General features: G+C 43.7%; 2 protein-coding genes across 9 annotated transcripts in view; one reads left to right on the top strand and one right to left on the bottom strand.

The window, feature by feature from the left end:
- Positions 1 to 3210: 3210 nt before the first annotated feature.
- LOC117642431 lies at positions 3211 to 8952 on the top strand. The gene is made up of 3 exons (XM_034380658.1): positions 3211 to 3229; positions 6258 to 8465; positions 8556 to 8952. Exon 2 carries the CDS (start codon positions 6270 to 6272, stop codon positions 6900 to 6902), a length of 633 nt encoding a protein of 210 aa, XP_034236549.1. The 5' UTR covers positions 3211 to 3229; positions 6258 to 6269; the 3' UTR covers positions 6903 to 8465; positions 8556 to 8952.
- A 3063-nt stretch (positions 8953 to 12015) lies between these two features.
- LOC117642432 (E3 ubiquitin-protein ligase TRIM32-like) overlaps positions 12016 to 17853 on the bottom strand; it is a 17877-nt gene continuing 12039 nt past the window's right edge. For 7 of the 8 annotated variants that reach the window (XM_034380664.1, XM_034380663.1, XM_034380661.1 and 4 more), the window contains 4 exons: positions 16186 to 16333; positions 14673 to 14749; positions 13177 to 13351; positions 12016 to 12343 (listed from right to left, as the gene is read on the bottom strand). In XM_034380664.1, coding sequence (XP_034236555.1) covers positions 12143 to 12343; positions 13177 to 13351; positions 14673 to 14749; positions 16186 to 16320 — 588 coding nt within the window. In that variant the 5' untranslated portion in view covers positions 16321 to 16333 and the 3' untranslated portion in view covers positions 12016 to 12142. The remainder of the gene's footprint in view (positions 12344 to 13176; positions 13352 to 14672; positions 14750 to 16185; positions 16334 to 17853) is intronic. The other variant, XM_034380667.1, reaches the window with a different exon arrangement.

Below are 17853 nucleotides of genomic sequence, written 5' to 3'. Positions count from 1 at the left end.
CTTGTGCCAGTTGAGCAGTCTGGCCCTTCATCTAGACTGTGCATCTCCATTGGATCAATCTGGAGTCCGTAATCTTTGAAATCTAAGAAGTTTTCCAAACCCTTGCATGCTGTTACGAATAGCCCCAGCATGGGGTGATTTGTAACAGTCATGGGGCTTTTCATAACATCCTACACATTAAAAGAAACATCGTCGGGAATGTTATCTCCTCCACCAGTTGTTCTTCGGGTGTCCCGCAGACGTCTAAAAATCTACATTACAAGCTGCCGTTGACCGCCTCAGCATTTACTGACCGGCTATGTCAACCCTAACCTCACTTTTTTCAATTTTGGAGAAAAGAATAGAATAACTCGCTTTAAAATGCATTTTGAGCTGTGTAAATGTATTGGAATTCGGCAGCAGATGATTCGAGAAATAATTAAAGCATTTAACAGCAAAAACTACTTAAATTCTTGTTTTTATACGGGTCTGTTACGAATCACCCCAAATGCCTGTTACGCAAGAAATCCGTCCCTAACTATCACTGGACAATGTAAAAGCAACTTATGCCACGTGGTTACATTGTAAAGGGGTCACGCTTCAAGGCCCCAACGGTACTTCGATGGTGATTCATACCTGGGGAGCCTCAGACAGAAACTTCCTAGAACTCAAAATAAAAGATTTGCCTGTTTGTCGAAATTTCGGTGTACTCTATATTTCAGAAGCCCTTCAAAACTATACCTGAGCACCGATCACATCCGCTTCGATTGTTCAAAGACCCTGTACTTGAAGCGAAAGAGGGGCCATACTCAGATTTTCCTCTGCTCCCTCCACTTAAATTAATAAACGCATTTGTTACGAATCGCCCCTGTTACAAATCGCCCCATACTCCCTTACAATAAATTCCTAATAAAATTTTGCCAGAAATTTGTGTACTTTTGTTTCGTTTTTTTCTTGCAGTGCCATGAACAGAAGTAACATTAAAATGACAGTCGTCACTGATTTGAAAGTGAGGCCTAAATGAGGACTTGCAATCACCTCGCATTTGATACAAGGTAGGTTTACGCCAGACCGCGTCTTGTCGTAACAGGCTTCGCGATGTCTCGCTGCCTGTTTCTCCAATCCGCGTCTGGCGTAAGTACCTACCTTGGCCTGCGGCGCTAGCCTGCCTGCGGCAGGCAATGGCTTGTCCGTTGTCGGTTATTTTTTAACTTGTTGAATGCTGGGGGGCTCCGCCCCCCCGCCCCCCAGACCCCCCTACATTGTAAATAGAGTTGTTTTATCTACAGATAACACGATCTTGACCCTTGTCACTTTTTAACTTGTCGAGGCTGGGGGGCTCCGCCCCCCAGACCCCCCTTTCTCCAAGACAGAAGTGGTCTATCTGCAGAAATCTCTATTTTTCGCCGTTTTTTAGGTGTTTTTCGCCTATAAAAACTGAACCAGTTGAGCTAGGATGGTGAAATTTCGCGTGTGCCGAGCCAAGGACATACCCAAGAAGTGTGCAAAATCTCACCGAGATCGGCCGAGCCGTTCAGGAGGAGTAGTGCGGACACACAGACAGACAGACGGACAGACAGACAGACAGACAGACAGGAAAAACTTTTCAACCCCACTGGAGTAACAGGCTTCGCTATCGCTCAGCCAATAAAGGGGGGTCCCCCAGCATTCAACGAGTTAAAAAACAACCAACAATGGACAAGCCATTGCCTGCCGCAGGCAGGCTAGCGCCGCAGGCCAAGGTAGGTACGCCAGGCGTGGATTGGAGGAACAGGCAGCGAGACATCGCGAAGCCTGTTACGACAAGACACGGTCTGGCGTAAACCTACCTTGTTCTAGAAAGAGTTGCTTCATCTACAGATAACACGATCTTGACCCTTGTAACTTATTAAGGCCAGGGACAGGTGAAAAAATGATCTCAGAAACTGCTGGTCCAAAACTTCTTATTTTCTGTCAAAATCTTACTCTTGATGATAAACTATTTCACCCAAAATCCCATCCCATAATATCAAGCGGTTCCTGAGATACAGGCTTTTTTATAATTTTTTAAGTGTTTGTTAAAAAATTCCTGTGCGTTTCCCATTTTGTGTTATTGACCTGACCGACATATTTTTTTGTTCGTCTAAGTCCAAAGAACGAACGCAAGTGACAGATTTTAGTTTCCGGCACTGATAGCAAAATACCAACTTTTCAATTTTGACATTTTTCAAAAACCAAAGATTTTCCCTTTTTTTGTAAAAACCGATATCCAAAACCATACTTCTGGGTGGAATATACAAAAACTGTCACTTGCGTTTCCTCGCAATAACCTACTGAGTCAGTGGAAAAAATATCATTGACGACACTTCAAACTGTATGCGCACAGGACCATTCAAATGTTAAAAAAATGTCTTCGGAGAAAAGGGCGTTTAAAGTTTGGTGACAGATTTTAATGGATTTTCAGCCAAAAAAATCTCCTTGCGCATACTATTTTGTCGTAAAAGGTTGACCTGGATATTTTTCACTTCTTCGATTCATTTTTAAAAGATCCCAGCATGCACAACTGAAAATGTCCATTACATTATCATTGGCAAGCTTCTAAAGCATGCATTTCACTTAAATTGATCAACAATGTACAAAATAGACAAGTTTTAGTGACTTCTTAGATGAAAAAAGCATGTGATTACTAATATAATGGAAATTTTGAACTAGGCATGCTGGAATCTTTTTAAAATGAATCGAAGAAGTGCAAAATGTGAAGATAAGCCTTTTACGTCAAAATAGTATGCGCAAGAGGATTGTTCAAGATACGGCTAAATAAAGCCAAAACAGTCCAAAAAAGACAATTCGACTGGGTTCAAGACCTAGCATATGCCTTCAAAAATCAAATCTTAGTCTCTTTGAAGTATGATTTCATATTCCCAACAAATTATGACAGTGGGGTTCATTTTAAAAATGGCAAGATTTTCGCTAGAACCCCCCTCCCCCCTCCCGGACAAACGGACCTGTCCGACCAGGGCCCCGTTCCTTAGAATAGGTCACGAACGCAGGCAAAGGATTACATGTTCGACTTCTGGGGGACGACAACCCGACCCAGGCGCCCGAAAAGTTCCAATTGCCTGCGTGCGGACCTAATCCGGTGTTTTCCCGGAAAAGGTGGTACGGAATCGCTCGGTGATGGTACGGTGGTACGGGGCTCGTAATAGTGGTACATGTACCACCAAGGTGGTACGTCTGGCAACACTGGCGCCGACTGTCATCTGCACAACAGGTGAGCATCGCGTGGGCCCGAGGCGCGCTCTAGCGGACACACTCGGAACTACATGGCCGCAGGACGCTGCGACGGGTGTGGTGGGGGACCTCCCAAAGACCTCACATAGACCTACCGTTTCGGACGTCCCGAAGTGCTCCAAGAACCGACTACTTTGGGACGAGCGACCAGGGCGCGCTCTGGCGGCGAACTCTGGCACCACACACTAGCTCCCCGCGCGACGTACGAGAGAGCTTCATTTGTAGTACGTTTAGGGAGGTCCCGAAGAGCTCCCAAAACCGACTTCTTCGGGACGTCCGAAAGACGTCGGATTCCAGACATGTACTAGTTTTGTTTACGGGGTACATTTTGGTTTTTCATGATTTAGGAGACATTTAATAGTAACTGCATAATGGTCCGAAATAGAACATTTTAGGGTATTTGCGCTATAAGTACAGGAGTTGCTTGTGATTCCTATATTATCTATACAAGTACTAGTTTTATCAGTTACCCTAGTAGCATCAGTGATAACAAACTTTATATTATGGCAGGATAGTATATCATTTATATCCCTTTTTAGTTTGGATTGTTTACTATATTGAGAGAAATCGACGTTAAAATCACCAGTTATAATAATAATATCTTCATTGTTATTCACAGACAGCAGCATCTCAAAGAGAAGTTCAATAAATTCGTCGAAATTTTCAGTTTTAGGGGGTCTATAGACCTATAACATATACACATTTTTTAAATTTATATAGTACCTTAATTTTAATACATGAGGCCTCTAGGATATTTTCTTTACAGAATTTAGTTACATCAATTTTTTCATAGTTAAGATCCTGCCTATTTTCATTTACCATAACAAGAATGCCCCCTCCTCTACTTGAGGTGGAGCTTCTAGAGAAGGATGATTTATAGTTTAAGTGGGCATATCTTACAGTAATAGCCTCATAATCATATAGAAATGTTTCAGAGAGCACTAAGATATCCGGGGATTGTTCCTTAACAAGTTCAGTAATTTGATTTTTCTTATTTATACATGAGCGTACATTCAGGTGCATGAGAGACAAGTTGGTACCAGTCTTGTTGATTGCAGTAGGCTTCATATTGTCGTTTACGCTAGAAAATTAGGAAAGTCCACAGCATTTTTGATTGCATTACATATCCTAGTTTTTCCTTTGGGTGAGAGATGGAACTTGGAGAAATTGTAGTCATCAGGCTTTAGAAAGTTGTTCAGCTCAATGATTTTGAGCCTATGTGGGAATTCAAGCCTAGAGGATTCTTCTTTGTAGAATCTGATTAGTGAGGCGTTTATGGCTTTAATCTTGTCATTAAGATGGGGTTTGTCGAAGCGGAAGGGGATTGTGCAGATAATAACATTTGTATGTTGACATTGAGAGGCTACATCAGCCCATGCCTCGGTCAGCGATGCGACTGTGGTTTCTTCATCCTTATCTTCTTTCACATCATTTGAGCCAGCCATGAAGACTAAATTGTCCTCAGGTTGTAGATGTGAGGTGAGCCTGTTAAGGTTATGGGTGAGCTTCTGGGTGTTTGCCCCTGGTATAGACATCGCGTAGAAGTTTTGGTCTTCTGCTGCAAGGCTGTTCAGAATTGGCCCAAAGTCTTGAGTATGGCTGTCACCTATTATATCAGTTTGGGAGTGGTTTTTCCTTGGTGCTCGGACTTTGTTTGTGTCCGAGGTCCTGATATAATTACTTTCGGCCGAGGGGTCGTTTGTTAGGACAGTGACTTTAGTGGCAGAGTTTGTAAACATCTGTTTAAGTAGTTGTAGGCACTTGTCCCAGGGGAAAGCATCGAGTCCGCTTCCTAGCTTGGGAACGTATAGGTGCTTGATTTCTAGTTTTTCACAGGTGTCACTTAGTTTCTTAATAGCATTTTTGTAGTCTTGCCATTTTGGTAGTTCACTTGAGATGGGCTTCGTAATGACGTGAAGTATGTAGTTCTCTCCAATCTTTTGTTCAACTACTTCACCGACTGAATGTTTGTTTGTATTTGAGGTGTCAGTCTTATATTTCATTTTGATTGACTTGGCAATGCCCGCTCCCATGCGCATGTCTGCTGCAATGCAGTGAGCGATGGAGGCATTACAATTTGGGTCATCAAGCACTTCTAGTAGGTTGCCATCTGCTATTTGGATTACATTCCTGGCAAATTTAGGGCTGATTGGAGGAGATTCTGTCTTCTTGATGTTTTCATTTGCTGGAGGGCTGTCTGGGGCATGTGTTTTCCGACCAGGTTTGGTTAGAAGTTGCTGTTTGATCTCAGCCATCTCCTTTTCAAGAGATTTGATTCTTTCTTCTAGCTTCTTATTTTGGGAGATAAGATCAGTCACTAGTTTCCTAAGGTCACTTCCTTCTTCGATCATTGTGCTGTTGAGTCCAGGGAAGGTTTCTGTGGACGAGTCAAGGGAAGGGTCCCCTATAACCTCTTCGGGGGAACACTTGTCGCAGGTGAAGTCACTGATAGGAGTTTTGGAGGAAACTTTCACATTTGCACAAGAATATTTAGTATGGGCCCACCGGTTACACTTTGTACAGTTTATAGACGGTTGGGAGCCATCGTGAATCGGTTCTTCGCACATAACACAAATTTCACGCACCATTGTAGCCACCGCCTTCTAGATCATCGGCTGTCCAGTTTGGGTGTCCTTAACTCTTCAATTTTTTAGAACTCTGGTTGGATAAAGAGGTAACTCAAAAAACTTGCCATGCATTCCTCAGCTCCCAATTGTTTGTATTCTAACAATTTTGTGTTTATTATTAGGGACAAATCTTTCGCATGAGGCTTTTAAGAATATATCCTTCGTATTTCGAATCAAATTATTTGTATTTCTAACGATTCCCTTCGTAGGCTGCGAAGCCGCCGCTTTCTTTGTCGCTAAATAACGTTCTCCGTTAAAATTTATCTGCGATCTGGATTTACCATATTATTTTTGTCAGAGCGCGAAATTCACATACGAGATGGAATCTCTGCCATAGATTTCCTACTCTCATTTTCCCCTCTTATGCGTTTCGTTTCGCAGGTCCGCAATCTGATGGGCCTCAGCTGCCATCCCTTCGCAGAGTGGAGCGAAGCCGTGCTTCGCAAAGTGCGCCCGCACTTGGTGGAGCTGTCGGTGCGCGCAGCGACCCTGAAGCACCTTCGCGTCATCCGAGACATGTCCTCCCTGCGCAAGCTGGACTTGGACATCGGAGACACGGCTGGAGAGGAAGTCCCCACTCTGCCGCTGCAGCTCGAGGAACTCACGATGAACGAATTCACCGGGGGCCACCTCCAGTCCATCCAGTGGATGCCTAACCTGCGGAGGCTGCATCTGATGGGGTACAGCGAGGATGAGCTGGAGTTCACGGCCATGCCGGAGCACTGCGGTCTCCAGTACATTGACGTGGCCATCTCCAGCGACCCCACCACGCTCTCGCTGGTTCGCGCCAACCGCGCCACTCTGAGCGAGCTGCAGGTGTACTGCGCCACGCGGCCGGGCCACTGCTTCATCAACAACCTGTCCGCGAGTCTGCACCAGTGCGGCGCCAACGGCCTCAGGAGGCTCACGCTCCGCCGCAACCCCTGGCACCACGACCTGCGGAACTGTCGGCTGCAGCTGGAGGCCTTCAGGGCGCGCTTTGGGCCCGGCGTGGGTGTGCAGTGCAGCTTGTGCGTCGACGAGTAGACTTGCAGTGCAGTACCTTGTGCGTCAACGCGTGGAACCACTGCCGACACACTAAGTTTTATGGACTTTTTAAATGCATGCATTTTATATTCATATTTATGCATGCGCAGATACGTCCATAAGGTACGTATAATATTTTGCATCACTGAGTACATTTTATGCATCTTCCTCCATAAAATGTACACAGTGATGCGTAATATTATACATAGGGGACCTTATGGACGTATCTGTGCATGCATGCATGCATGCATGCATGCATAACTATGCATTAAAAAGTCCATAAGTATTTAGTATTGATGCAGTGGAGTGGCGCTGTCGTTTCGGTCTCTCGGAAAGTAGAATTTATCATTTCGCTGAATAGCATCAATCCCTCAAATTGGCTAATGCACCGCAAGTAGGTTCGCATTGGCCAATCAGAAGCGGCTTCATCTAGGGTTCTGGTTGGTGCAACCCTAACACTGGTGCATTTTCTTTCTCGAGGGATCCAAGAAGTCTAGGGTGTGAGAGGCGGATTCGATCTCTGCTGGATATTTGCGTCATGCATGTGACAGCATTCTGGTGTAATGAGTTTTGTTCGTGGACTTTGGCATTTTCTTGCCGATAGTTTTGATTTACTTGTTTTCCTTTGTAACTTTTTGTTGGTCCATGGATTTCTGTGTCGATTCTGCAGTAGAAATAAAGTAAAAATAGAGCTCCACAGCAGTGAGTTTATTCCTCTATGTTTTATGTTGAAGAATTCACACACATACTTGATTAACCGACAGTGTGGTTACTACTGTATTTCTCAAATGGCGCGACAGTGTTGCCAGACGTACCACCTTGGTGGTACATGTACCACTATTACGAGCCCCGTACCACCGTACCATCACCGAGCGATTCCGTACCACCTTTTCCGGGAAAACACCGGATTAGGTCCGCACGCAGGCAATTGGAACTTTTCGGGCGCCTGGGTCGGGTTGTCGTCCCCCAGAAGTCGAACATGTAATCCTTTGCCTGCGTTCGTGACCTATTCCAAGGAACGGGGCCCTGGTCGGACAGGTCGGGCGCGGGAAACTGAAAGTGCAGTGCCACTTTTGGGCCCCGCCCGAGGCACGCGGGCAACAAAACGGGCCTGCTTGCTTGTACACCAGCCGGAGGAGCCGCCGCTGACTTCTTCAGAATTCTCAATTTGGCCAAATTCTAAACTCCCGATGTTTACGCCTAGCGTTAATTTTTAGCCCCCCCCCCCTTTCCGTACCACCATACGGCTCCAATGTACCACCTTTCCCCCACCCCTCGCGTACCACCGAAGAGCCCCGAAGTACCACCTTTTCCCCCTCCCCGTACCACCGAGCGCTGTTCGGCTTCTGGCAACGCTGGTCGGCGCACTTTGGCGCGCACTGTGCTTGTGGCGTCGGATCCTTACTTCTATTTATTTTTCTGTTAACTATAGTAAATTCATTTCTCCAAAGAAAAGAAACCACGCACGAAGATGTTCAGTTCTCAGGTGCACCAATAAGAAGAATACTTCAAAGCCTGGTGCAGGCTTATTTCGTGTTTCAATCCAAATCAGAAAGTGCCGGTGTAAGTTAACCTACAATATTCTGTTACTTTGATACTCTTATTGTCAAAGTGTTTATTTTGTTCGTCACTGATTTTATGCTTGAGAAATAGGCTCTTTGCGGAAACCTTGACCCACTGGAGTTGCCCAAGATTCTGGAACGATAACCTGCACCACTATGCAATTGCATGTGGAACAAGAACTGACTCCTGTGCTTCAGTGTCAAATTAAGTGAATTTCCTGCGACAGAGCAAAGTAAGCATGACACCTTGGAATCAGTGCTAATTGAATTTCTTTCAGTCATTTTGGCTTATTTTTTAATCAAGGGGTGTTACAGTTATGGTTGCTGTATTTTCTTTTCAGTCCAACTGAGATTCCTCTTTTAAATATTTTGTTTTTGAGTCCTGTCCACCATTTTTGTCTCCATATTTTCTGTTGTTCGTGACAAGTCCTATCGTTTGATTTTTAATTTAAAAAGGTCAGTGAATAAATACATTTTTCCTAACAGTTTATCTGTGTTATATTCACATTCCTATACGCATTCACATTCATATCCGGAACAGTGGCGCACCCTAGCGGCAGGCCATCGAACTACGACACAGGTGCGCGCTCTAGCGGTCACCTTCGGAACTACATGGCCGCAGGGCGCTGCGACGGGTGGTGGGGGACCTCCGAAAGACCTCTCACAGACCTACCGTTTCCGACGTCCCGAAGTGCTCCCGAAAGAGACGTCCTGAAATGTAGCACGGCAGTACTTCTTTCGGATGCCTTTTTTGTTTCATAAGGTACTCCTTCCGTACTACATTTTGGGATGTACAGAGCTCCGAAATGGTAGTACGACAGTACTACTTTTGATAGTAGTTTTGTTTACGGGGTACCTATCTATATAGTAGAGATCTTAGTGAAGAGAATATCTCACTCCTAAATTATCAACTAAGTAGAGAAAATTGGGAGGAAATTCTCTCAAGTGATGATACAAATTCGGCTACTGATAAATTCATTAATACCTTGAATTTTTACTTTAATCTGATCTGCTCTAAGAAAAAAAGTGTAATGAGAGATGGTAAGAAACGAAAAGAAATCTCCATAAGTACTAATCCCACAGTTAAAATAGCTAAAGAAAATATGGAATTGGCATTTGAAAGCTACAGGATGAACCCTGGTAACCCGGATCTCCTACAAACCGCCAATAATCTTAGAAAAGAATATCACTCAGTGCTAAAAAGAGCTACCCTTGAACAGAATGGAAATTTTCTTACCACCTCTCAAAATATATCTAGAGACTCCTGGAAACTGATAAATAGTAATAAAAATACTAAATCAAAAAGTAATGACTATATTGAGCTCAATGTAAATGGTAAAACAATATCCAAATATGAAGAGGTTGTCAATTCTCTAAATGAATACTTCATCAATATACCCACGAAAATCCTCCCGCGCGTACAAGACGAACTTGAAATTATTTCACCGAGAAATAATACCTCAATGTATCTGGATCCTGTTTCACCATCTGAACTGCATAAAATCTTTAGTAACCTAAGTAATAAGAAATCCTCTGGGTTGGATGAAATCTCAGATGCAGTTCTCAAAAAAATAGGAGAAAATCTTGTAACACCGCTTGTTCATACCATTAATCTATCTTTCCAATCAGGTATTTTCCCAGATTGTTTAAAGCATAGTAAGGTAACTGCTCTATATAAGGAAAAGGGTGACAAGTCATTACCTGACAACTACCGTCCCCTTACCCTCTCCCTAAATATTGCTAAAATATACGAAAAATGTTATTATAGCCGCCTCTCAAATTTTACTTCGAAAAATAATATTATAGCTAAAGAACAATTCGGCTTCCAAAAAGGGCTATCCACTTCGCATGCCACAGCCTTTGCTGTTGAACTAATTACTGATGCTTTAAACTCAAATCAGAAAGTACTTGGTCTGTTCCTAGATATGTCTAAAGCATTTGACTGTGTTGATCACCTGAAACTTGTACAAATTCTCGATCATTATGGCATAAGAGGTATTCCTAATACCTGGTTGAAATCTTATCTAAGTGAACGCAAACAATGCGTATCCCTAAAAAAACTCAGGCATGATACTATTCATACCTACCTATCTAACTTCCTGACTACCCTCTTTGGCGTGCCACAAGGTAGTATTCTAGGACCATTATTATTCTTAATCTACATTAATGAACTGAAGTATTATATCCTACAACATTCAAATGGTAACTGTAGACCAGTCTTCTATGCAGATGATGCAAATCTTATTGTTACTGCTGATACTACCAATGCCCTTGAAAATTACGCTAGCACCATTCTTCGCGATGTTATTAAATTCCTATCTAAACTAAATTTAATCTGTAATGTCACTAAGACAAATTGCCTTCATTTCACCCTTAAAAATAGAATGGATAGTCCGAAAATATCTTTGCAAATCGAAAATTCCAATATTCAAGAAGATGATTTTGTTAAGTTCCTCGGCCTTTATTTGGATAAAAATTTAAATTGGTCTGTTTATCTGGACGAACTTACCAAGAAACTCAGATCTAGCATCTTCTTGCTTAGACAGTTATCCCAATGCCTCCCCCCGAACTTACTTCTTAATGTCTATTACGCTACCTTTTTCGCACATATGAGCTACGGACTTCTAAGCTGGGGGAGTGCAGCTTCTTTCAGGTTTACTAAAATTTTCAAGCTCCAAAAAAGAGCTATAAGGATACTCGCGAACTTGCAATTCGATGCCTCATGTAGAACCACCTTCAAAAAATTCAAAATTCTTACACTCCCTTCCCTATACATCTTCTTACGCGTTCTATATGCCAAAAAATCTAATTCTACTCTTCTAAATTCAGACATTCATTCTCACGATACGCGTAAGAAAAACGATATCCATACCAAATTTTATAAGGGTGACTTTGGCAAACATGATGCCTTAAATGAAGGTTCTATTTTTTTAAATAAACTCCCCCCTAGAATTAAAAATATCCCCGATCCCCAGTTGTTCAAAAGATCCCTTAAAAACTACCTTATTGATAAGGAGTTGTACCTAACAAGTGATCTCTGAATGTTCCCTTTTTGTACTTGTGTTTCCCTATTTATTCTCTCTGTACTTGTGTTTCAACACCTATTTATTCTCTCTGTACTTGTGTTTCAACACCTATTTATTTTCCTGTTATATATACATGACGTTGTACATTACTGTTGCAAGTTGGTACAAATAAATTGATTTGATTTGATTTGATTTAAGTTGACTCTTTCAACGTTTCATTCATAAAAATACAAGTTGAGTTATCTCCTCACGTCAACTTTTCCAACCCCGTCTTCCGCTGAGTTGTCTCCAATTCACACTAAATTCTTATGGACTTTTTAAATGCATAATGACGCATAATTTATGCATAGTTATGCATGCGCAGAAACGTCCATAAGGTATGAATAAAATTATGCATCATTGTGCACATTTTATGCACCTTCCTGCATAAAATGTACACAGTGATGCATAATTTTATACATAACATATGGACGTATCTGTGCATGCATAACTATGCATAAAAAAGTCCATAAGAATTTAGTGTGTTTCCGATGAAATTTGGAACGTAAAAAAAGAGGTGTAGTAATTTCATGTACAAACCACGCTAAGGCACGGTAGGAATATTAAAACTCACTTTGAAGGTAAGTCAACTTATTTCCTACCGTTCTCCCTCTCAATCTCGGTGAAAACTCACCTGGTCCAAACGGCCACTCAATAGCAGGTCATTTCTCTCCTTCAACATTCCCTCCTCCACGCTCATCTCCTGCACGTCCAGGTGCAGGCGTGGGGGTGCGGCGCCGCGCTGCTGGTCCTCGACCTGCAGGGTGGATCGGAGCCGTATTTGACCGTTAATCAACGAATGGGGCACACCATATGTCATATACAAGTTTGAAGGAGACATCGCAGTTTTTGGGGAACGTTTCGTGCACTGTTAAAAATGGTTGTACAGAAACAGACAGATGAGTGAAAACTGAAGCGAAACAAATGTCGTTGAATTTAGTAAGCGACAATTTGCCGTAGAAGAACAAATTTCTTGTTATCACCATTCACGGTACAATTTGTGTGCAAACAACATCTTTGGCCATAATCTGTAAAATGAAAGTGTACGATGAATAATCTTCTATTTTGTTTGTCACAGGGAAATTACTATTGTTAAAAGTAGAACCATGAAAAATAAATTTAGCGACAAAAGTACTCAATCAATACTTGTTGAAGACATTACAAGATGTTTGTCGACATACAATACTTGTTGTTGACTAACTCTAAAAACATTTGTTGTTGGTCAACGACTTGTTTATGAAGGTGGAGTGTTAATGTGTCGTTACAAGTTTGTCGTTGTGAAATTATCCTATAGTTCCAGTATTACTATGGTTTAACAAGCTACTTGTTCCACAAATCTTGTCGCTAAAAAAATTAGCAATAAATGTGTCCCTAACTTATAACAAAACTTCGATCAGTGTACAAATTTTAATTTGTGCAAAAAGTTCATCTGTACTTATTATCCGCAGTTCATTCATACGAAAAACTGCACATACTTCACAATTTTATTACAAAATCACGAAGAAATTTATACGAAACGTTCATCTGCACGAAGAAACTCCGATGCCTCCTACAAACTATCTACAAACACATGAAGGGTGGACGTCGTCAAACGCGACTTGCAAAGAAGCAGTGGGGACCTTTCGGCGGCGTATCCCTCTTTCTCACCTGTTGACGCAACTCTTGAAGCTCACGGCGCAGGTCCTGAAGTCCTTGCTGTACGTCGGGTCCTCGCTGGTCCTGCAGGGCGCGTCTCCGGCGCACGCTGCATGGCCTGTGGCCGGCGTCCGCGCAGTCGCCGCTGAACTGGCGGTCGCACGCCTCGCACCACACTGCCTCATCCCTGCGGCGAAGTGATAGAGTTTAAAGCACCATTGATGTCACACACTCTATGAGCCTCGACAGTTCGTCTTGCACACTACACACTAAATTGTTATGGACAGTTGGTCCGTAACTTTGGCCACATCTGTACATACGAAACTTATGTACAAATTTGTACATAATACGTAAGCGCCATATGGAAGTATTGTCCCTAACTTAGGTATAAAATTGCACAAAGCTTGCGTATGCACAAACAGGGCCATAGTTATGGACAACATCAATAAATTAACATTTGATCCAAGACGTGGAATGGTTAACATCATTACACCAAATTATTTGACTCAATTCCTAGCTGTTAAGGAGAAAATCAACATGATGAATATACAAAACTCCACTTCACTCCTTTAACGTTCTCAATTTGGCGGAAAATGAAAACTCAACCTTCATGGGAAATATTGTCCCTGGCAGAAAACTCAACTTGTATGGATTCAATGTAAAGAGAATCAAGTCAACGTAACCACCTTCATTATAAGACACTTCGGTGGGAAAAAGAGCTAAGTCCAACCAGTGCTCCAAATTTCACTTTCTTATGGAAATATAAGTTGCGATGACCCTGTTTTCCATTTAAAACAGAAAGTGATAAGTCACAGAAAACGTTTACGGAGTGACCTGACAATTTAGGTCTTTCTCAAAATTTAACTTGCGCTTCTTGAACTTCTTTTTGGCTGAGCGATAGCGAAGCCTGTTACTCCAGTGGGGTTGAAAAGTTTTGTCTGTCTGTCTGTCGGTCTGTGTGTCTGTGTGTCCGCACTACTCCTCCTGAACGGCTCGGCCGATCTCGGTGAGATTTTGCACACTTCTTGGGTATGTCCTTGGCTCGGCACACGCGAAATTTCACCATCCTAGCTCAACTGGTTCAGTTTTTATAGGCGAAAAACACCTAAAAAACGGCGAAAAATAGAGATTTCTGCAGATAGACTACTTCTGTCTTGGAGAAAGAGGGGTCTGGGGGGCGGAGCCCCCCAGCTACGACAAGTTAAAAAATAACCGACAACGGACAAGCCATTGCCTGCCGCAGGCAGGCTAGCGCCGCAGGCCAAGGTAGGTACGCCGGGCGTTGGTTGGAGGAGCAGGCAGCGAGACATCGCGAAGCCTGTTACGACAAGACGCGGTCTGGCGTAAACCTACCTTGTTATCTATAACATTCATTTGTTAGGTTTTATTTTCCTCTGCTAACAGTATTTTGATTAGCTTGGAAAATGGTCAAACTGGAGTTATCCCCTTCTTGCGCTGCCTGGATCATTTAGTGTGCAGTGAGTCAGACGAAAACAGGCGTTCCTTACCTTGCTGCCCCGTCCCCGAGCATGCTGAGCACGTTGAAGTTGTCGGGCAGGTTCACAATTGGCTCGTTCCTGAAGGCCTACAATGAGAAAAAGGACAAGAATTGAAAAGTGAGATGTAACAGGGCGTTTATATGTTACGGGTAATGTCCGGCGGCTGGTTAGTGTCGACATGACTCGTATAATGTTGGGCAGACTTGACAGTACCCACTGGCCCCTGAGTTATATCAGTCCGATGTTTCGCCGGATATAACCCAGCGCCTTCGGACATTACTAATGGAGAGCCTAACAACGAAGGAGGAGTTCCGGGCTCGATTGAGAGTCTTAAGCTATCCGTTCCAACACCAAGCAGTACCCTAGATGTGTCGTTAAGTTATGACAATTTGAGACAGTGTACAAAGCCTTCGTCCTCAAAGGAAATTATTATGTAGTTTACTTGTGAATAAGCTTTGAACAAAATTGTGCACGCAATTTTAAGTGCACTAATTAGTGTGTAAAGCACTAACGTGTGCGTTGATGCGCACGAATTCATTCGCTTCATGCGCATGCTCAATTCTGTGCTTAAGGGGCGGTTCTGGTGAAAATGCTTTTTTCTCCTAAATAGGTCCCACTATGAAAATTTGTTAAAAATTTGATCTCTTACCAAGTAATTACAGTGAGCCCTCGTTGTTTGTCCCGTTTCGTCCCTCGTTGTTTGTCCCTGAGTCATCCCCACCACCTTGGCCCCGGCCAGGCCCCGCCGGCCGGCCGCCGCCCGGCGCTGACCCTTCAGGTAGGGATTACGGCGGCTTAAGCCGGCGGGGAAATGACTACCGTCCCTCGTTGTTTGTCCCCAGGAACTCCCGACTCCGGGACAAACAGCGAGGGCTCACTGTATTAAAATTTTTCAATGGGGAGGCACATTCTGTGCGCTGAACCCAGTATAGCAGAGCCTTTTTCTCCTATCTAGGCAATAACTTTAAAAATCTTCTTGCGCATACTATTTTGTTGTAAAAGGTTGGCCTAGACATTTTTCACTTCTTCGATTCATTTATAAAAGATGCCGGCATGCAGAACTTAAAACGTAAATTACATTTTTATTCGCAAGCTTTCTAATCAAGCATTTCACTATTATTGACCAAAACTGTACAAAACAGACAAATTTTAGGGACTTTTCAGCTTAAAAAGCGTACAATTAATAATGTAATGGAAATTTTGAGCTATGCATGCCGGCATCTTTTGAAAATGAATCGAAGAAGTGAAAAATGTCAAGGTCAACCTTTTACGACAAAATAGTGTGCGCAAGAAGATTTTTTTACGATACAGCCAAAATAGGCTCAAAAAGACTCTTCGACTGGGTTCAGAGCCTGGCATGTGCCTTCAAAAGTCAAATTTTAGTCTCCTCAATGAAAGATTTTATGTTCCGAACAAATTATGACAGTGGGGTCCATTTTGAAAATGACAAGATTTTCGCCAGAACCTCCCCTTAAGTTCCACACAAAAAAATAAATAGTGGTGTGCCCTCGGCGTGACTCACCCTGCGGTCTTGCGGGCAGTGGTGGCCGAAGTCCGGGTTCTGCAGGCAGCGCAAGCAGAACGAATGTCCGCAGGGCAGCGCCTTGGGGCGGCGCACTTCCCGGTCGAAGGCCTCGAGGCACACCGAGCACTCCATCTGCACCGAAGGGCTGCAAGGTAAAAGAGCTGTCTTTCAATTGACTCAAGAAGCGGAAGAAGGAAATAACTTATCTCCAAATCGTTTATAAGGTACTGTAAAGTGAAAATCATTCTTTCCCCAGGATATTGTACCAGCAGTTCATTTGTTTTGGTCTTAAGTAAGGGAGGGTGGGGCAGTTTGAAACAGATTTTGGAATTTCGTTGTTATAATCGTACTGTTAGTCGCTGCGTGTTTGCACTAGATTAATTGGCTGAGCGATAGCGAAGCCTGTTACTCCAGTGCGGTTGAAAAGTTTTGTCTGTCTGTCCGTCTGTGTGTGTGTCTGTGTGTGTGTGTGTACACTACTACTCCTGAACGGGTCGGCCGATCTGGCTGAGATTTTGCAGGCTTATTAGGTATGTTCTTGGCTCGGCACACGCGAAATTTCACCATCCTAGCTCAACTGGTTCAGTTTTTATAGCCGAAAAACACCTAAAAAACGGCGAAAAATCGAGTTTTCTGCAGGTAGATCAACTCTGTCTTGAAGAAAGGGGGGTCTGGGGGGCGGAGCCCCCCAGCTCCGACAAGTAAATAAGTGACAAGGGTCAAGATCGTGTTATCTGTAGATGAAGCAACTCTATCTAGAATTAAGGGGGGTCTGGGGGGCGGAGCCCCCCAGCATGCAACACGTAAGAAGTAACCGACGACGGACAAGCCAATGCCTGCCGAAGGCATGCTAGCGCCGCAGGCCAAGGTAGGTACGCCAGGCGCGGATTGGAGGAACAGGCCGCGAGACATCGCGAAGCCTATTATGACAAGACGCGGTCTGGCGTAAACCTACCTTGTAGTTTGACTCATTGGCTGCGCGATAGCGAAGCCCGTTACTCCAATGCGGTTGAAAAGTTTTGTCTGTCTGTCTGTCTGTGTGTGTGTCTGTGTGTGTGTGTGTACACTACTCCTCCTGAACGGCTCGGCCGATCTGGCTGAGATTTTGCTGGCTTATTAGGTATGTTCTTGGCTCGGCACACGCGAAATTTCACTATCCTAGCTCAACTGGTTCAGTTTTTATAGCCGAAAAACACCTAAAAAACGGCGAAAAATCGAGCTTTCTGCAGGTAGATCACCTTTGTCTTGAAGAAAGGGGGCCCCAGCCCCGACAAGTTACAAGGTAGGTTTACGCCAGACCGCGTCTTGTCGTGACAGGCTTCGCGATGTCTCGCTGCCTGTTTCTCCAATCCGCGCCTGGCGTACACCTTGGCCTGCGGCGCTAGGCAGGCAATGGCTTCTCCATCGTCGATTTTCCTAACTTGCTGCATGCTGGGGACCCCCTTCATTCTAGATGGAGTTGCTTCATCGGCAGATAACGCGATCTTGACCCTTGTAGCTTTTTCACTTGTCCTGGCTGGGGGGGCCCCAGACCCCCCCTTTCTTCAAGACAGAGGCGATTTGCCTACAGAAAACTCGATTTTTCGCCGTTTTTTAAGTGTTTTTCGGCTTTAAAAACCAAACCAGTTGAGCTAGGATGGTGAAATTTCGCGTGTGCTGAGCCAA

The sequence above is a fragment of the Thrips palmi genome, unplaced genomic scaffold (assembly GCF_012932325.1).
Source record: "Thrips palmi isolate BJ-2018 unplaced genomic scaffold, TpBJ-2018v1 HiC_scaffold_16, whole genome shotgun sequence".
NCBI lineage: Eukaryota > Metazoa > Arthropoda > Insecta > Thysanoptera > Thripidae > Thrips > Thrips palmi.
Note: the sequence above shows the minus strand (reverse complement) of the source record. Positions and strands in the feature narration are given on the sequence as shown.

Excerpts from the sequence above, each read along its gene's own strand:
- LOC117642431 (XM_034380658.1), top strand. The coding sequence starts at position 6,270 with ATGGGCCTCAGCTGCCATCCCTTCGCAGAGTGGAGCGAAGCCGTGCTT.